The sequence below is a fragment of the Pseudonaja textilis genome, chromosome 9 (genome assembly GCF_049901715.1).
Source record: "Pseudonaja textilis isolate UNSWEBS1 chromosome 9, rPseTex1.2, whole genome shotgun sequence".
NCBI lineage: Eukaryota > Metazoa > Chordata > Lepidosauria > Squamata > Elapidae > Pseudonaja > Pseudonaja textilis.
Genome location: NC_141998.1, coordinates 22793972 through 22814753, shown reverse-complemented (window position 1 = coordinate 22814753; position 20782 = coordinate 22793972). Strand labels below are relative to the sequence as shown.

At 45.0% G+C, this 20782-nt stretch overlaps 1 protein-coding gene across 14 annotated transcripts in view; it reads left to right on the top strand.

Annotated features, from left to right (window-relative positions):
* The window catches only part of GRAMD1B (GRAM domain containing 1B), a 134042-nt gene that overhangs the window by 56757 nt on the left and 56503 nt on the right, over positions 1–20782 (top strand). Inside the window, exon 1 of one of the 14 annotated variants that reach the window (XM_087939143.1) lies at positions 20143–20259. The exons of the other annotated variants lie outside the window; for them this stretch is intronic. Coding sequence (XP_087795269.1) covers positions 20207–20259 — 53 coding nt within the window. The 5' untranslated portion in view covers positions 20143–20206. Of the gene's footprint in view, positions 1–20142; positions 20260–20782 lie in introns of those variants that run through there. 14 annotated transcript variants of the gene reach the window in all.

Genomic DNA, 20782 nt, shown 5'->3' with positions numbered 1-20782 from the left:
AGAAATCCTGATATGATATAATATAATAATTTCCCCGATTGCTTCAGAATCAGACATGTCTTCAATCTCTCTCCAGCCACATTTTCTGAGTCTGCCCCAAATTCCATTGGCATGTTGCAAAAAAGACGAGTGGGTGACCCTTGGCAGGCAATGCGTAAACACCCAGTTGTTGCAAGTTACTGCTTGGGTTGGTTTGTGCTTCTGTCATGAAGGGGTACAAGGACAACCACCCTTTGCGGGGTGGAATTAAATACATAAATACGGATTTTCTTAGCCCGTTAAAACATGCCCCAGGTGTTAATCAGAATATTATACGGTCTGGGATAAGTGGTATAGCTGGTTAGACAATAGAAATAAGAATTAAAAGTATACACAGATGTATTTATGTAGATATGTGAAAATGTTGTAAAGAACGCACGAGTGGTTTGTAACTGTGGAAAAGTACAATAAATTTTTTTTAAAAAACATGCCTCGGGTGCATGGACCTACAGACTTGTGCCCTAGGGTGCCCCCCGTCTTCTTATTATTATACAAGTCCTGATTTAGAGGAGGCGCCGTTTGCATCTCTGCCCTTATCAATGGAAAACCCCAAAATGCATCGGGCTCCAAGAGGAGTTGGTTGAGAGGAAAGGACTAAGTAAAATGCAATAAGTGTTGCCTATTTGTGTCCATGAATTAGAAGGCGGTGGAGTGAGATACTTCTATCATAGGAGGCAGGGATTTGAAAAAGAAAGGAAAAGGAAGGAAGGAAGGAAGGAAGGAAGGAAGGAAGGAAGGAAGGAAGGAAAGAAAGAAAGAAAGAAAGAAAGAAAGAAAGAAAGAAAGAAAGAAAGACTGTGCCATGTTGTTAAAATTACTCCAGAGTGTTATTTGCATATATCTTTTCTGTTTTATATGATATCTTTTCATATATCTTTTCTGTTTTATATGAAAAGGCCAGTGTAAGAGCCAAAAAGGTTCCTTCTCTTTGGAATCCCAGTTGGAAACTTTCCATCTTGAAATGGTCTTTGTGGCAAGGTTGAGATTTACTGGGCCTCTAGAATTAGTGACCTATAGAATTAGACTTTTATGCCTTTGTTAGAGGTAGATGCGCTGATGATGTACTCAGCGAGAAGAATAAAACGCAGGCCTTTTTGGAATGTGTCCTGATACAACTTTTTTGGGGTGAACAAGGGATGCTTTGAAAACACCCATGAACACCCATATACAGAGACACATGGACATACACACGCATGCATGGATAGACAGACGGACGGACTTGAATGAATGAAGCATTAGATACCGCTCGGGAATCAGGGAAAAAAAACGAAACACCTCTGGATAAACAAGACTTTTATTACACACCCCAAGTGTGTTTTGCATCGGGCTTGCAACCTTGTTCATTGAAAAAAAAAAAAAAAAGCACTTATTTATATAATAGCCTCATTTGCTCACATCGAAACCTGTATTGAAAGGGATTAGGATTGTGGAACAGTTGGGATTTAATTCCCCGGATCAGGGGGCCTGAGACGGAGACTGGAGAGAAATGGTACACGCATGCAGAATTTAGGGGATTTCTGGTCAAAGAGAGAGAAAAAAGAGAGAAAAGAAGAACAATTTTGGTGTCTGCTTGACGAGGACTCGGATCGAAGAATGCTAGAGGGCACTGTATTACTACTTAAGCCTCTTCACAGCACATTTTTGGGGGGTCTTGCGTGTCTCCCCTTCCCCACAATCTTTCTAGAACTAGAATCCCAAAACTTAGATGTCAGTTTTATGGGTTAAGTTTCTCCTTTTTCTGACTCTGATTTTCCCTTTTCACAAAGACAATGTCCTGATTAAATATCCGGCATATTGAAGGATGCAGCCAGCCTTCTTCTCTCTGGTTGATGGCAGGAGGATGAAGAGTGGTTGAGTTCAGCCAGGATGTTCTTGGAAAGCTCCATTGAAATAGACCCATCTTCGCTTTTGGGGATCTCTTGAGAATTTGGGGATGGCAAAAAGAGGAAAAGTGTGTGTGTGTGTGTGTGTGTGTGTGAGAGAGAGAGAGAGAGAGGGAAGGAGGGATGGAAAGGAGAGAGAGAGGGAAAGAGAAAGAGAGGGGAAAGAGGGGAGAAAGAGAAGGAGGAAGAGGGAGGGAAAGAGAGGGAGGGGAGAGGAAACAGAAAGAGAGAGGGAAAGAGAGGGGGGAGAGAGGGAAAAAGAGGGGAGAGGGAGGGAAAGAGAGGGAAGGAAACAGAAAGAGGAAAAGAGAGGGGGAGAGAGAGGGGAGAGAGAGAAGAGAGAGAGAGAGAGAGAGGGGAGGGAAAGATGGAGGGAAAGGAGCGAGACAGGGAAACAGAAATAGAGAGGGGGAAAGAGATGGGAGAAAGAGAGAAGGGGAAGAGAGAGGAGAAAAAGAGAGAGGGAGGGAGAGAGAGGGAAAGAGACAGAAACAGGAAAGAGGTGGAAGAGAGAGAGAGGGAGAGAAAAAGAGAGAGAGGGAGAAGGAGGGAGAGAGAGAGGGGAAGGAAAGAGAGAAAGAGAGAAGGAGGGAAACAGAAAGAGAGAAAGAGAAGGAGGGAAACAGAAAGAGAGGGGGAGAGAGGGAGAGAGGGGAGAGAGAAGAGGGGGGGAGGGAGGGAGGGAGAGAGAAAAGTTGTGCCAAAATAATTCCTAGTGATTTTGGAAGGTTCTTGTTGGATCAAGATGTTTCAAAGATTGGAATATAATTATTATATGTGATCAGGGTTTTTTTGGTGGTGGTTTTTTTTTTAATGAAAAGGGGGTTTGTAGTATGTGTGCAGAACTCACCAGAAAGATGGATTTGGGACATCCCTAAGTTTATTTATCATGTTCAGACACCATTGTATCTATTAGTTACTATATATACTATAATATAAATCTCTCTTCTCTCTCTCTCTCTCTCTCTCTAGAGAGAGAGAGAGAGAGAGAGAGAGAGAAGAGAGAGAGTGTTTATTTTGGAGATTATTGCTTTTGCTGTACATTGCCCATAGATGCACTGTGTGACCCTGTAAAATAATTAAACAAAAATGATCCCCCAACTATTGCAAATAACAGTTTAATTTATCCCATTGGAAGCTGTGAACGTGGAATAATCTAATTTTGTATCTGTACCCTGAACTTCAGGGAATCTCAGACCACAAACGGGATAGACCAATTGCTGTTCAAAAGAGTTACATCAAATGTTTCTTTCTTTCTAAAGGACTGTAAAGCGATACTTTTAATTTAATGTTGATTACTCTATGGTATCTTTTTTTCCCCTTTCTCAGCCTGACAGGTTAAAAACAATTACTTGCATTTATTGTTACTATCTAGTTAAGAGATTTCCACAGCAAGTTTTAAAAAAAGAAAAAAGAAAAAAAATAATTTGGGGAAAGTGAATTATAAGGAGCCAGACTTCTTCTTACCCTTTAAAACTAAAACAGATCACAGGGACACAATCGGTTTTCAGTTGACCCCTGATTCTGCTTTGTGCTGGTTAGTGGTAATTTACTTCTAATCCCTGGTTCTTTTTTTGTATGTGCAACTTCCTGCGTGAAACTACTTGTTTGCAAATTACAAACATTCGAAACTCATAAGCAGAATCTTCCTACTTTTGATATTAGAAATCCTTCTGGAGTTTAATAACTTGACTTGATGTCTGTGGGGATTCTCAGTCATCCAGGTCATAGTTGTCCCAAAGGTGCTTTTTTCAAGAGGCATCTGGACTTCCTGGTTTTTCCCTGAAGACGTTTTGCTTCTCATCCAAGAAGCTTCTTCAGCTCTGACTGCAGGGAGGGGCATGGAAGGATTTAAACTCCTTGCAGACAGCTGGACATTTGCACCCTTTTAGAGAGCCATTGAGGCCACCTATAAATGTCTGTGGAGATTCTTAGTAATCCAGGTCATGGTTGTCCCAAAGTTGCTTTATCTAGAGGTATTTGGAGTTTCTGGTTTGCTGGTGGGGGGTTTCTCTTCAGAGTCTCATACGTACCAATTCTGAAGATGGTTCACCTTGGCCTTGTAGTCATCTGTGTTCAGGATGACTGTACATCTTCCTTTATCAGCTGTAAGGACGGTGATGTTTAGGTCTCTTTCTACTGCTCTCCTTTCTTGAATGTGAGGTTGGAAGGGAGTGTGTTGGCCCTGAACGAGGGCTGCAGATACCTTCCTCCTGAATTGTTCTTCTGGTTCTGCCAGTTTCTCACAGACTTTTAAGAGTGGAGTGGGTAATAACAGATTAACAGAGTTGGAAGGGGCCTTGTAGGTCATCTAGTCCAACTTCCTGCCCAAGCAGGAGACCCTACACCATTTCTGACAGATGGCAGTCCAGTCTCTTCTTGAAAGCCTCCAATGATGAAGCTCCCACAACTTCTGAAGGCAACTTCTGTTCCATCGGTTGATGGTTCTCACTGTCAGAAAATTTCTCCTTATTTCCAGGTTGAATCTCTCCTTGTTCAGTTTCCATCCATTGTTCCTTGTCTGGCCTTCAGGTGCCTTGGAAAATAGCTTGACCCCTTCCTCCTCTCTGGGGCAGCTCCTCAAATACTGGAAGAAGGCTCTCATGTTTCCCCTGGTCTTTCTCTTCCCTAGACTAGCCAGGCCCAGCTCCTGCAACCGTTCATCGTATGTTTTAGCCTCCAGTCCCCTTAATCATCCTGGTTGCTCTTCCCTGCACTCTTTGTAGAGTCTCAACATCTTTTTTATAGTAAAAGATGTGGTAACCAAAACAGAATGCAACATTCTAGGTGTGGTCTTACTAAAGCTTTATAGAGTGGTATTAGCATCTCACTTGATCTTGATTGTATTCCTCTGTTAATGTAGTTTAGGATTACATTGGCTTTTTGGCTGCCACTGCACATGGTTGGCTCATATTTAGCTAGTTGTCCACTAAGACTCCAAGATCCCACTCACAGTTACTGCTATCAAGCCTGGTTTCACTCAGTCTATATGTACTTTTGGTTTTCTTGCCTAAGTTTATTATCCCTGATTCTGTGGCTGTGAGGAGATCTACAAATTGTAGCTGTTCTGGTGTTACTGCAAAATCCAGTCTTTTGGCCAAAACCACAAAGTCCAGTTGCCTCTTGAAAAAGCACCTTTGGGATAACTTAACTTGACTGATCCAGTTAGACTCCATTTACACATCCTAATGAGTTGTCACAGTTTCTTTAGTTTTGGCAGTGTATTGTGTGGACGCATCTGTTGTGCTTAGGAAACCATGGTTTCCTCATTGTACAAACCAACCAGTTGTCACTTGCTCAGCAAACCAGAAATATTTAAATTGTGTCTTAATGGACACTTGATTACGAACTTAGAAAACCAGGAATCCTCCATTTTCTAACCATGATAGATTTTAGAGGAGGTTGATATGGCACGTAAGTTGGCTTAGTGCATGCAGAAATATTGCTCAGATATTTATCAAATGCCTCTTACATATTGAAACCTAGTTGTCCCGTAGCTTCTGGACAATCTAAACCTAATCTAAAAATGATTGGATTTCAGTTTTTGTTTAGAAGAACCAAACCATTTGTTGAAGCAACTCTAGGCTGCAAAATTTGCTCCAGCCAGGGATAAATTTAATCTTAAATCACAGGTCTACGTCTTAATCCCACTCCCTGTTCAGTGATCTTTAAAGCAGAATTAATGTGTGAATTGTAATCCAGTGCCGAGAGCATATGGCTTAAATTTTGGAAGGAGTTAGAGAACAGTTCATAAGGTGATCCATACATGAATGCCGGCCTCTTGATCTCTTTCTAGAGTGAGCTGAATAGGGACTCTTGTCTCGGTTATTGATTTAAAAAAAACAGTAATTAAAGAGGGCAAAACTCCTCTGTAGGTCTTAGATGATTGGGGATAAAAATAATCTACTGGTTTGCATTAAACGGGGGGCATCTTGGGGGAAAAGAAATCCCCAATTACTGAAATTGACTAGCTCTTGACTAATTGAGCAAAAGAAAAGGAATAACCTCAAATGACTCCTGCCAGGAATTCCTGTCTGGAGAATAGGGTGGGTTTTTTTTTTAATGAACTGTCTTCATTGGTGCTCATATAAGTCGCTTTCATTTCCTCTTCCCATTGCTGATCTAAAAGGACCTTCATTGTCCTCAAGTGCCCTCAAAACTCCTTCTGATCTCAGGTCCAATGCAAATTATATTTGCTCTATGAAATGGATGTAGGCTGGTAGATTTTCCCTTCAGGTTTGAGATTCAAAACATGTTCACAGTCTTCATCCACCATTGTTGGGTGTATTTAAAGACTTATCTTTTAAACTTCTCTGGTTCCTCCTCCAACTAAGATAATGTGTCCTCCTTACACAGAGGAGCCCTTAAGTCCTCTTTAATGTGTTCAGCCTTAACAGGATAGGAGAATTATGTTGCTCTATAGTAGGGGTCTCCAGCCCTGGCAACGTTAAGACCTGTGTACTTCAACTCCCAGTATTCCCCAGCCAGCCATGGGATTCTGGGAGTTGAAGTCCACAAATCTGCCAAGGTTGGACACCCTGCAAATGTATAGGTGTGGAAATGTACAGCCTTGGAAACCATATTTTACTTGGAAGCTTGGAGGCTGCCAAATTCAGTGCCTGGGAATTTGGGAGGGAGGATTTCGTAGTGAGGTGGAAGATTAGACTCAACAACATTCTTTCTCGGAAAGTCAAGGACATGTTGCTCTGCACCTGGAAGGGAGTGTCTGGAGGAATGTCTCCAGTTGGGACAATTATTTGATTGGACTATGTGATGGACTGGTGGGTGCAGGGGATGGATCTTTGAAGTTCTTTTGCAGATGTGCCAAAATGACAACTCTAATAAAATGGAACTTTGAGAAATTCTTTTCTCAGAGTTTATTGGGTTAGAGTTTGTTAGTTGGAACGCTGTCAATAGGTTAGTTCCACTCATCAGATTCAATTCCAGAAAATGTGCTTTGGATCAATCTTGGCAACAGCTCATTAAAGCAGCCCTATCTTTCTTTGGGATCCTATTGGGCAGCTGAACGATCATTGAAAAAGATGCTAATACTTTAAAGAGCTGCACCCAGATTGCATCCCTACAGAAACATCTTTTCTAAATTATTTCTGAAGGTCCTTTTGGGGGGCACTTTGCATTAGCTTTCAGACAATGAATAAAACAACATTTATTTTCATCCAGAGATTGGGAATCTGGTGTGATGACCCGGGGCATGGCACAAAGGCAACACAGCCAGAATAAAGAGTAGGATCTCTTTATTAGCTCCAACTTTGCCCCCAATGTTCCGGTTACCTTCCTGTCTGGAGAAAAACTCTCCCAGGAACCTGCAACAGCCTTTGACTACAGATATTCCAGTCCAAAACATTATAAACAGAAAACTTTAAACTATGAATTTAGCAAGGCAAGATAAGGTAATAAATCCAGCAGAGCAAGGTAAGGAGTTCCAGAAGTGAAGTAACACGGTAGTAAATCAAATCTATTGGGAGGATGCCAGAAACTCACATAACAGCAGCCAATATCAGATAAACTCAATGTTTGTTTCCGACAAAAACACCTCCCAAACTGCGTCTTCTTTAAACTCCCTCCCCAGGTAGGCCTTATGAAGGGAATCAGGGCCCTTTCCTCCCTCATAAGCCACGCAACCCACATTGCTCCCTTCTCCGTTCCTCCCTGCGTGCCCTAGGATGAAGAGGGCGTGGGTCTTCCTCTGAATTCCCTCTCCCCTTTTCTACCTCTTCCCTGCTCTGCTCAACCTGACTTTGCCCTTCCCCAGTTTCCTCCACAGCCAATGGAGCTACACTCCCGCTTCAGACTCCGACGGGGACACCTGGCCTTTTAATTCTGCTGCATCTTTGTATGATTGCTTTTCCCATGGCTGTTCTGATCCCACTTTAAAAATGATAAGATGATAATATTCCATAATTAAACGTGTCCTGTCATGTCCCCCAGAAGCTTCACATTGAAATGCAGAACATTTCAATATGTGATAAAGTAGGCGTTAGCTTGTCAGCCAGGGAGAATGCAAGGATAAAAGTTGGCTGTCTATCATGATGGAAACCTTCAAGTGAACAAATCTATCCCCCCAAAAAGGGTTTGCGAGAGGATTTCCAATCCTCAGCGTCATTTTTGTAAAAAGCGGTGAGTTCTTACAATGCCTTTCTTCAACTCAGGGATTTTTTGGGATGTACGGAATCATAATTCCCTTCACTCCCAACCATGAGAATTAAGGTAGTTGAAATCTAACATATCTGAAGAACTTTGGTTTGGAGAAGTCTTAGCAATGAGATGGCCCAGGAAAATGTACAGTGGAAAAACTTTGGGGAAACAAACCAAGTAGGTAATGTTGGAAGAAAAATCCAGGTCTAGTTCCAATCCAGGAATAAAATGTAGGCTGATTGGAAAGAAAATGGGTTTATTGATGAAGCAGAACCACCAGCAGCGTGTGGTTCTGGGACAGCTGACAAAATGGAATTGAGAGTGGGTGGGTTTTATACCTTCTGGATTCCTATGGGGTCCTGTAGGGGTCATGGCTGGTGTATAGGCAAAAGGAGGGAAGTAAATCCTAGGTGTTTGTCTGAGCTAATCTTGTATTGCTTATCTGGAGTTTCTGCCTGACCCAGTATTTCTGAATGGCTGACCCAATCTCCATTTCTAAAAGCTGGCCTCCTCAGTTTCTGCTGGGGGCAGGAAGACTGGTGCTGGTTTCTGCCTCCCTTCAGATTTTGTTCTCCCAATTTCTCCTTTAGGGGAAATATTCTATCCTGCCTTTTTAATATACCCCAAAATATTTCATTCTCCTGAGGGATAGTTTCCCACAATAGGTAGGTAGGCAGGCAGGCAGGTAGGCGGGCAGGTAGGTGGGTTCATGAATGGATGGATGGATGGGAATGACAGACACAGGAACACAGAGACACATTTTTAAAATATGCTCATTTGTGGTGGAATCTCCAGCTAGAATGGAGGGAGGTGTTAAGAAGGGTGCCAGCTTAGAGTCCTTGCACTGCAGAAAGTGGCACAGGCCTGACCAACTTCAGAATCCCCGAAGCCTTACCTGGCCATTCCCAAATAAATGTAACCAGTTTGGCGAGATTCTGATAACACAGGTGACTAATAATAAAGCTTTTGTTTGTTCACAAGGGGTCCTGATTGTGTGCGCCTGTCATTTTTGCCTGATCTTTCGATTCCAGTTGTCTTGCTATCACGTTCTCTTTTTGTGAAATCCTGATATATTCCTCCCGCTACTAGAGAGATACTGTGGAATAAATTGAGATAATTGCCTGCAAAAGTCTTGACCTGGATTCTCTAACTGAAACTTCCCGGAGATATTATATAACATATTTTCTCAAATATCCACCCTTCCTTGAAGTTTCAGGTAGAACAGGATGCTACTCCTTCAAATAAATTGGGGGTATAAACCTCTCTGTAAACTTAGGGAGATGACCTTCTGTGATTTGAGTTGGAAGAAGAGGTATTTCTCCTTCCAAGGTTGGCCTGATATCGACCTTTTGTGAACCCGCCTCTTTCCTTTTGCTATCGGGATCAAGATGTTGAGCTCATTTGGTGAAGAACTTGCAAAGTTTAGCCTACGTTTGTCCTGCAATGTTTGGCTATTCCAAGCTCCTTTCCAAAGCTTTAAGACTTCCTGTATTGAGGGGGTCCTTGGTGCTCTCTAAGCTTGGTGGTGTTCTTGCGGACGTTTCACGACCCAAACTAGGCAACATCATCAGTGCTACAAGGGAGTGGAGTTTGCTCTCATTCAGGCTTCTTCTAGCCCTGATGATATTACCTAGTTTGGGTCATGAAACGTCCGCAAGAAAACCACCAAGCTCAGAGAGCACCAAGGACACCACAATTCTCCTCCCCTTCTTCTGCTTGTCCTCCTCCTCCCCATCTCCTCCTCCTTCACCACACAAGCCCCACTCCCTTTTAGCACTGATGATGTAACTCATTTGAGTCATGAAGAAAACCACCAAGCTCAGAGAGCACCAAGGAAGCCACAATTCTCCTCCTCCTCTTTTCCTTGTCCTCCTCTTCCCCTCCTCCTCCTCCTCTTCCTCCTCCTCCTCCACTACACAAGCCTCACTCCCTTTTAACACTGATGATGTTACTCATTTGGGTCATGAAACATCTGCAAGAAAACCACCAAGCTCAGAGGGCACCAACCCTCATTCCATCCCTGAGTGACAGATATTCTCCTTTATTGGTACTTCCTATACTTTTGATCAAATCTGCAAGAAGCTGAGAGAATTCTGGGAGTTGAAGTCCTCTAGGCTTAAAGTTGTCAAGGTTGGAGGCCCCTGCCTTCAACCACCAAAAGAGGTTCAGAAGAGGGCTGCAGGTTTCAAGTTGTTGGCAGGTTTCAGTTGTGAAAGGCAGCTGTGTTTACCCAATTTGGTGGTAAATTTGGGGCAGGAAAACTCTTTCCTTAACCATCAGATGAACTGCTTCTAAGAGTAAGCAGGACAGTTGATTTGATTTATTGCCAGAGGTAGGGAAAAGAATTCTGGGAGTTGAAGTCCACAAGTCGTAAAGGGGCTGTAGTTCCCTATTCCTGATTTAGGTCTCGTTGAGTTTGTGCAAACAGATCATCACGGATTCTAGAACATTGTTGTTGTTTCTTGCGTGCATGGTGCAATAGGGTAGACATTGGGAACACTCCTCTTCCATACTACATCCTGTCTCCATTAGTAGGAACCTGGCTTATTTAGGGATCTTGGTTTGTTGTCTCCTTTCTCGACCATGCTTGCAAAACTAAGGCTGTGTATTTGCACTGATTTCCAAGTGCAACTCAAGAGTGCTTGTTTTGAACTATAATGCCTCATGTTGTAGCCAAAATGGGGCTCACCTAAAACAACCCACTCATTTTGAAGATACAGTATAAATTTATTAGCGGTACAAACCATAAAACAGCATGCGCTGTGTTCCCCCGCAGAGCATTAGCCTCTTGCCAAGCAGTGCTAAACAAAAGCAAAATTTATAAATCTTTGGCCCCATGCATACAAAGAAAAGACTTAGGCAGAGATAGGGTAAGCAGTAGTATGATATTGGAATGTATTTGATAAGCCCATCTGGATGACCTTCTGAAATACGCCTTCCTACTAAGGTCAACACACTAGCCATACTATCTTTCAAACTTGGTCAGTGACTATCAACAGTTTGGTTTATCGGGTTATCACAAGTTTCTTGCTCCACTCTGGGTCAGGTCAACTTAACTGGCAGTGAATGTCTTCTTCACAAGGGCATTTTAAGCCGTTCTCAGGTTTGGAGGGCTATCTCAAGGTCTGCTCTCAACCTGTGGTGGTTGTAGAAGGAGGTCTTGGAGATGTCTCCACCACCCTTGACAGCCAGATGTCTCCAAGGCCATCTTCTACAATCAGAACAGGTCATCTGGGATGTTCTTTGCAGCAGGAACTTGCGGTAGCTCTCACATTCAACAAGGCAGGAGCTAAAGAGCAGCAAACTCATGGTGACGCAGTGGTTAGAGTGCAGTGCTGCAGGCTGCTTCTGCTGACTGCTGGCTGCCTGCAATTTGGCAGTTCGAATCTCACCAGGCTCAAGGTTGACTCAGCCTTCCATCCTTCCAAGGTGGGTAAAATGAGGACCCAGATTATTGGGGGCAAGAGGCTGACTGCAAACTGCTTACAGAGGGCTGAAAAGCACTATGAAGCAGTATATAAGTCTAAGGGCTATTGTTCTTCCTTCCCCCCTTCCTTCCTTCCTCCCTTCCTCCCTCCCTTCCTTCCTCCCTCCCCTCCCTCCCTCCCTCCCTTCTATAGTGTGCAATGGTTAGATTGCTGCATTTCAACCTAATTCTGCCAACTGCCAATAGTTTGATCCTGACTGGCTCAAGGTTGACTCAGCCTTCCATCCTTCTAAAGTTGGTAAAATGGGGACCCAGATTGTTGGGGGGCAAGAGGCTGACTCCGTAAACCGCTTAGCGAGGGCTGTAAAGCCCTATGAAGCAGTATATAAGTCTAAGTGCTATTGCTATTGCTATTTTCTAATTATGACACCAGTTCTGTGGGACAACCTCCCTTGGAAGTTAGATTATTCTCTCCACTTCTTTTTTATTAGATGTCGGCAAAGATAGGCCTCTTCCAGGGAGATTAGAGATAATGCTGCTTGCTGCTTTATTCATTTGGTTCTTTTTAAATTGAATTTATGGATTATATATTGTATATTTTGAATGTTGTGGGGGGGTTTAACCTGTTTTTTTAAAAAAATAACCTTTGTTTTAAAATTGTACCAAACAGAAGCAGCGTACCGCAGTAATAACAAACTGAAGCAATCCGTAAAAATGGAAGCGATACAAAATCTGAAGAAAAAAAACACAGAAAGAGAAACTAATAGATCTTTTCTTGTACGTTGAACATATGAATAACCTTGGTTTACAAATATTTACTAAGTAATATCATGACCAAATACATTTTATTCTAAAGTCATCCGCCTCAAAGATTTTGGGGTATATTTTTATTCGTGGGCAATGCAGACTCCCGAGGCCTGAAGTTAGAATAGGGCAGCCCCAAATTTGATGCAGATACACAGATAACACAAATAAATAAATAACTAATAGAAGCCACTGAGAAACCCAATTTTTATTTTTAGTGGAAAAACTGTTCTAAACTTTCAAACAGGCAGTAACTTTGGCCTATAGAAGGCCTCACTGAAGAAACGCTTCATTTCAAGGGTATCATTGATTAAATTCTAAATTCATTTAAAGCTGTTCTGAAATTTTTGCGAGGGTTTTTGATACCGCTTCATTCTTAAAAGAAGCTTTTTTTCCTCCTTTTTTCTTTTAGAAAAGAAAAAAAAAAAACCCCAACCCTGTGTTTATGAAATACTCTTCGCTGGCTTACCACGAGGGTTGCAAAAAGTAGATGTTTTCAGCTTCTTTTTTTTTTTAAACGTCTGCATTTGTGCATGGATGCTCGTGCTTCTGTTTTGTACAATTCTAAAGATACGCCAGAGAGGCTTACTCAGCAGTTTGTACCTCGCCAATACTACTATAAGCATTTTTTTTTTCACCCTGTCCTCTCCCCCACTCTCCATCTATCTGGACACAAAGCTGCACATGGTTGCAGAAATTCAGTGGGCCTTGCAGAACCCCTATCGGTTTCCTCTTTGGCGAGTGCCAAAACGACGTGCATTCGATGTTGCAGGAGAATATAGATATATACCCATTCAAGGGTCCAGCTTTGCTGCGTGCAAAGGCTGTTCTGGGAAGACGAAAAACGTGTAAAAATAATTTGCAATCCATTTACATGCCTAGAGAGAGAGAGAAGAAAAAAAATTGAATCAAATCAGGATTTCTGTTTGTGCACTCTGGCTAGGCCCTTGTCTCTTGCTAACCAGGCTTTGCTGCATGTTGGACCTAAGGTTAATTTTTAGACCATTTGCAAGATTCCTTCCTGTTTATGGAGCGTGTGCTGTTTTCTGATTATGCATCCGTTGGGGGAGTGGGGGGGTCGAGATGGATGTTTAAGGATCTTCTGTCAAGGAGCCCAATGTCATAAATGTGTAAAACGTGCTGTAGAACAGCATGCCAAAGGCAGGTTGGAAGAGCAGGAGATGTGGCTCAAAGGCCCTTGTGCAAACGTTCGCCTGCTTTCTGTGTCGGTGACAGGAATTGTGGCCTTGCAAACCAATGCCCGCCCCCCCCTCAAAACAAGCTTTCTAAGTAAGCTGCAGAGGGGCAACTGCCATTCAGGATTCAGATTTAGTTTGGTCTACTGTAGGGGTCTTCAGACGTGGCAAGGTTTAAGACTTGTGGACTTCAACTCCCTGAGTTCCTCCTCCAGTCATGTTAGCTCAGGAATTCTGGGAGTTGAAGTCCACCAGTCTTAAACCTTGCCACGTTTGAAGACCCTTGGTCTACTGGTGAAGGCTGTTGGTTAGAAGTGGGAGGCTGTGAGTTCTAGTCCCGCCTTAGCCATGAAAGACAGCTGTTGTGGCCTGTCGGCCGCCAGCCCCTCCAGCAGCCAAATCAAAGGAGGGGGAGGAGGCATGGAAGTCAGGGTCAGCTTCAGGGCAATCTGGGAGTTGGGGGAAGTTTTGAGGGGGAAAAGAGAATGGAGTTGTCAGAGAGAGAGAGAGAGAGAGAGAGACAGACAGAGGTGGAGCCTGGGCCATCCGTCAGCCCTCAAATGGAGAAACAACAGCCCCCAGGTCTGGAGGTGGCTGATGAGGAAGAGGAAGAACAGCTGGGTCCAGTGACTGATGGGAGGATGTGCAGGAGGCAGTGGAGAGGAGAGCAGTGGAAATCTATGGGCCGGTCCTTGGGAAGGATGAGCCACTGCTGCTAGCGAAGCTCCACCCTAGCTCTGGGGATAAAAGGCAGGAGATAAAGATGAATAGCTGTGGCAGACAACTATTCATCTTCCAGATGGACAGACTTGTTAGCCTGCGAGGTAAACTTTTTCCTGGGGCTGCCAGCATTCCTAATAAAGGAATCTTTTGAGTTCATATCAGAGGGTTTGTCGTGTTTGGGGAACTGGATCAGAACACCAGCCGGGTGACTTTGGACCATGTTGCTTTCTCAGCCCAATCCTCCTCACGGCGGAGGAAGGAGCATTGGGTACATTTGCCACCCAGAGTTATTTGTAAAAATAATAGTCGGGATACAAATGAATAAAGGAATAAAAATGTACCCATTGAACAAATAGGGCAGATGGAAAGTCACTGAAGGAATGAACCACGTTTGGATTTGTTCACCCACCCAAATTAAGTTAGAAGAAGAGGGCCACAGATGTTTTAAGTAGTTCCTAGTCCTCTATAACAGGGACGTGATGGCTCAGTGGCTAAGATGCTGAGCTTGTCAATCAGAAAGGTTAGTAGTTCGAATTCCTAGCACCGCATAATGGATTGAGCTCCCGTGACTTGTCCCAGCTCCTGTCAACTTAGTTCAAAAAGCATGTGAAAATGCAAGTAGAAAAATAGGGACCACTTTGGTGGGAAGTGTTGTGGTTCATCGGCAACAAATATGGACGGTTGAGGTCTCGGAGAGTGAGGACTCAGATGAGGAGCCTACCTGTGATGAAGGGATGGGGCCAGGACCATCAGGGAGTGGAGTGCTGCCTTCGGAGATTGTGGAGGCTGGCAGCAATGATGAAGAGGCCCCCAAGGAGCCTGTGCCCAGTGACTGTGCACACAGAGCTGCTTGAAGGAAAGAGCAGCTGCAGCAGCATGGGCGATTGAGGAGTAAGGCTGCAAGGTAATGGCCCCTCCCTTAAGAGATAAAAGCCAGCTGAGAAACTGGTGTTCTTTGCAGGAAGCAAAGAAGTTTTTGCACTCAAGCCTTGTGGACGTTCGGACTCTCTTAGTTTGTGTTTGGCAACTCTTTGTGTTTGAAATGTTTCTTGGCAACTTTATCTAGTGTTCTTGGCAGCCTTGCGCAACCTTGGCAAGGCTGTTTTTTATCAGAGACAATTACCATGTTTCTCATAAAATAAGGCCGGGTCTTATATTTTTTTGAGCCCCGAAAAAACGGCTAGGCTGTCTTTTGGGGGGTGACTTAATTCCCCCCCTTGCATCCTCATCTAGAACACCCCATGGGCAGCCTCGCCACCAGCTGCTCCTAACGGGTGATCATGGTGAAGCGCAGAGAGCTCCCTACTCCCACCAAACACCTTTGCTGCAGACCCAAGACCTTTGGCACCCACTGCTGTTGCTTTCCCTTCTGCCCATTCCGCCGCCACGTTTGGAGCTGCCGCTTCCGTGTTTGGAGTGCTGCCGCCATTTGGAGTGCTGCCGCCACGTTTGGAGCTGCCACTTCTGTGTTTGGAGCTGCCACCGTGTTTGGAGTGGCAGCGGTGCTCCAAAGAGCGGCAGTGCTCCAAATGTGGAAGCGGCAGCTCCAAACGCAGCGGCAGCTCCAAATGCGGACATGGTAACTCCAAACAGCGGCAGTGCTCCAAACAGCAGTGGGGTTCCAAACGCAGAAGCGGCAGCTCCAACGTGACGGCAGCTCCAAATGCAGAAGCGGCAGCTCCAAACAGCAGCAGCGCTCCAAACGTGGAAGCGGCAGCTCCAAGTGGCAGCAGTGCTCCATTTGACGCCCAAGGTAATGAGTCCCAAATCCTTTTCTGATTTTTGTGTCCTCCAAATCATTTGGGATTAAAGTCATCAGATGTTGGGTGAACTTTGTCACATGGGGAAATGGGGTGTACTGTTCTGGAATGAGAACATTTGCACTGGGAGTGTGTGGTTCCTGTAAGATGACTATATATGTTATGGTAGCGACGTGTGACTTAAATATATTAATTGTGCTTAGCTGTAAGAAAAAGGGAAGATAATCATTGCAGAAGAGGGGGGGTCAAAGTGTTTTTCAAAGCACCAGAAGGCAGGACAAGAAGCAATGGATGGAAACTGGTCAAGGAGAGAAACAACTTAGAACTACGGAGAAATTCCCTGACTGTGAGAACAATTAATCAGGGGAACAATTTGCCTCCAGAAATTTTGGGTGTTCCAACACTGGAGGTTTTTAAGAAGAGAGTTGACAGTCATTGGTCTGAAATGAGTATAGAGTTTCCTGCCTAAGCAGGAGGTTGGACTAGAAGACCACCAAGGTCCCTTTCCAAGTCTTCTATTCTATTCTATTCTATTCTATTCTATTCTATTCTATTCTATTCTATTCTATTCTATTCTATTCTATTCTATTCTCTGCTTCTATCCCTACCCTACCCTATTCTATTTTCTATTTTCTATTCTATTCTATTCTATTCTATTCTATTCTATTCTATTCTATTCTATTCTATTCTCTACTTCTATCCCTACCCTACCCTACCCTATTCTATTTTCTATTTTCTATTCTATTCTATGCTATGCTATGCTATGCTATGCTATGCTATGCTATGCTATGCTACGCTAACTACACTACGCTACGCTACGCTACGCTACGCCATGCCATGCCATGCCATGCCATGCCATTCCATTCTACATTCCTACTCCACTCTACTATAATTCTACTTGATACAGTGGATGGATCCCTGGAAGAGATTCCTCAATTTGCAACAGTTCATTTAGTGATTGTTCATATTTATGACAGTCACAATGTCCCGGGGCCATGGGATCCCCTTTTGTGACTTTCTGACAAGCAACATTACTGGACAAACAGGATTCACTTAACAACCAGGTTACTAACTTATCAACTGTGACTGATGATTCACTTAATAACGGTGGCAAGAAAGGTCCTACAATGAGGCAAAATTCACTGAACAACTGTCTCACTCAACGACAGAAATTTTGGACTCCATTGTGGTCGTATGTCGAGGAGTGTCTATAAGGAGGCCTGCATCTTTAACGAGAACTAATCAGTTTCTTTCTGTCTCCCTTCCCAGCAAAGAGGGAGCTGACCTTCGCTTAATCCTAGATTATGTTCTTAACCAGGAAGGGCCCTGTTGTGCTTTGCACTTAAGATGTCGATACGTGGCTTGTTTAGTTTAATTTAGTTTACTTTATTGTCATGGCTCCTGTACAATGAAATTAAATACCTTCTTCAGTGTACAATTTATGACTATGAAAATAAACACAAACACACATCCCTCACACGTCACACACTGAATTGAAAACCCCTGATATTGCATTAATATTGCACTATACAGTAGAATTCAACAGAGCTACTGCGCTGGGATAGAAGCTGTTTGTCCTTCTTTTTATTATCCTGTACCGTCTGCCAGATGGTAATAGTTCCCAAAAAGGGTTCTGAGGATGAGATGGATCTTTGAGATCATTTTGAACTTTCTTAAGGCAGCGGGAGCTAGAAAGCTCTTCCAAAGAGGGGAGAGGGCAACCCATGATCCTCTGGGCAATGACGTTCACCCTCTGGAGCACTGTCCTATCTGCCACTGTGCAATTAGCAAACCAGACACAAGTGTAGTAAGTTAAGATACTATCTATGGTGCAGCGAAAGTTACCAGCAGTTTTGCATTCCGGAAGTCTCAGGAGCATAATCTCTGCTGGACCGTTTTGACCAGGGCTGCAATGAGAGCACCACTTTGTTGCAGATGGTCCCGCTCTTTTCTGGCTTTTCTTAGCACCCCAGAAGCCTGGCTTCATTCCCTCTCTTTTCTGTGACCCACCACGGAAAGCCAGAAATCGGGGGTTTGTATACTTGTACTGCCCTTAGAGCCATAAGGGCCAAGGGCCGTTTGCTTGTTTGTTTTGAAAAAGCCTCATTAAATGATGAGGAAGCTGTCCACCTTCCTCATCCACGATAAACAATGATCCGTCATGGAGATTCCTTGCCAAAGAGGAATGAGCTATGTGTGCCTTAACCTCAGTGGTAGGATTCAAAAAGTTTTACCACCGGTTTGGTGGGCGTGGCTTGGTGGGCACGCGTTGTTTGTGTGTGCACACACTTTGTGGGCGTGCGTGCGCCAAACGCGCCCCTCGTGCAGGTGCAGAGGTGTTCCAACTCACCTCCTGCAAGCCTGCCCACTCCCGATCGCATAAGCAGCTGCTACGCAGCACTCTGCTGTGCCGCACAAAGCAGCTGCTGCACAGCACTCTGCTGTGCCGTGCAAAGCAGCCTCTGTGCAGCACTCTGCTGTGCCGTGCATAGCAGCTGCGCTTCAGAAGTAGGGGATAAAGTTGAGTATGGGAGCCTGGGAGGATGGGTGAGCCCAACAGCAGAACGGCGGAGAGAACTGGTTCGGTCTTTGGTGGTCATCGCTGCTACCGGTTCGGGACAACCTGGCCGAACTGGTAGAATACCCCACCGCTCAACCTTAACTGAGATGGATCATCTCTCCTAATCCCTGGAATCCCTTTCAGATAGAGGATTTGGGCTAGCCTTGGTGTCTGAAATCCATTGGAGACTCTACTTGAAGAGACTAGAAAGCCACAAAGAGACTAGAAGCATTTGAAACGTGGATTTACAGGTGGCCGTTACGTATAAGTTGGGTTGGGTTGATAAAATCGGAAACGAGGAGGTGATATGCCACCTGGGAAAGCCAAGGGAAATCATCGAAAACATAAAAGAAGCAAAAATTATAATATTTTGGACATGTGATGCAACCCCTGGAAAAAATAGGCCATACTTTACTTAATCCTCCAGGGAAAGATTGAAGGCCAACGAGGTCCGGGTAGAAGAAGAACATTATGGCTTCAAAATCTAAGGGACTGGATTGGACAAAACTCAGCAGCCCTTTTTCATGCGGCTGCTGATAAAAATAGGATCGCCAACATGATTGCCAACATCCGATGATGGATATGGCCCAAGAAGAAGAAGAGTCTCCAAACCCAGCCACTTTAAGACTTGTGGACTTCAACACCTGGAAATTCTTCTCCAGTTTTTGGGAGTTGAAGTCCAAAGTCACCCAGCTGCCTTTCAGGTCCTAAGGCCCTTGTTTCAGAGCCGTCGCAACTTTGAACGGTCATCTAAATTATCCGTTGTAAATTGAGGACTGCCTGCCTGAGCCAAGAGCCAGGGAGGGCCAGGGGCTTGTTGAAAAAAAAATCCTATCCTGAAGTTGGTGAGAGTCATCTGAAAACCGTGCCAAGAACTTTTTTGGCTTCTAAAAATTCTCTCTCTCTCTCTCTCTCTCTCTCTCTCTCTCTCCTTCTCTCCCTCTCCCCTTCTCTCTTTTGCATTTTCTTTTGGATTTCTTTTGAATGATTTGGACAGCCTGTCAGTTGCCTTGTTCACTTGGCCCTTTCACTCTCCAAGCTGCGTCGCAGCCGAAAACAGCCCAAGGGGAGAGAGAGAGAGAGAGAGGGAGGAATGGGGAGGTGTGTGTGTGTGTGGGGGGGTCTCCACCAAGCCCCCTTCTCCCCTCCCTCCCGATCAAAGCGTGGGTGCCTTATGTAAACAGGCAGGCCCAGGCCCCCTTGCCTGCTCGCGAAGTGTGTGAGCGAGCTTGTGCCTGACTGTGGGCGCGCATGCATGTGTGTGTGTGAGAGAGAGAGAGACAGAGAGAGAGAGAGAGAGCATCCGTGTAAGGCAGAGAGCCGAAGGAGAAAAGAGGGCAAGGAAAGAAGGAAGACTCTCTGCGGAGCCTGGGTCCCCCAAACCCCCCCCTGATCTGGGTGGGGGAAGGAGGTGGGGGGGCGCGACCAACCGGCCGCAGCTGTTGGGTTTTGGCGATGGCTGCTGAGGATAGGTGATGCTGCTTCCATCCTGCGGAGAGCAGGGGGTCCCTCCTGGTGTAAGAGCCCCCTTCCCTCTTCTTGGGGGAAGAAGGGCTTTGGCCATGGTGCAGGAGGGGCATGGCCCTCCTCACCGGTCCCCCCTCCCCGGAGGTCCCCCCTCCCCGGACTCCATCCCTACCACCCCCCCAACCGCATGAATGAATGGAGTGCCAAGGCTTGGCTGCAGGATCTTCTCCCCGATGGCTGCAAGGTTGGTGCAACTGGCTTCTCTCTTCCTTTCTCTTTCTCTTTCACTCTCTCTCTCTCTCTCTGGATGGGGCATGGAGGCTGCCTTCTTTTGCCCTGGGGTGGGGGGGGACGGAGGCTTTGCAGGGCAGCGCAAGAGCTGCCCGAAGGAGGAGGAGGAGGAGGAGGAAGGGGCAGTGAGTGGCATAAATCCGGAATCCATGTTGGCGGCAGCTGCTTCTTCCTTCTCCCTTCCAGCGCAAAAAAAAAAGGGAGTGTGGCGTTGGGATTGTGCGTTTGTAGCATGGGGGGGGAGGGAAGCAGCCAGTGTGCTATGACATCATGTTGCAGAGAGAGGCATAGACTCTCTCCTTCTCCTTGCGCCCCCCACCAGCCCCTTCAATCAGGAGGGGAGGGCTCCCTCCCCCCCCCCCCCCACCTTTGCCTGGCTGGCCCAGTAGTTTTCCTCTCCCCTCTGTTGCTGCTCTCACCTCGGCTCCCCCCATCCCTAGAATCGTTTAAAACAAAAACAAAAAAAAGGCAGATTT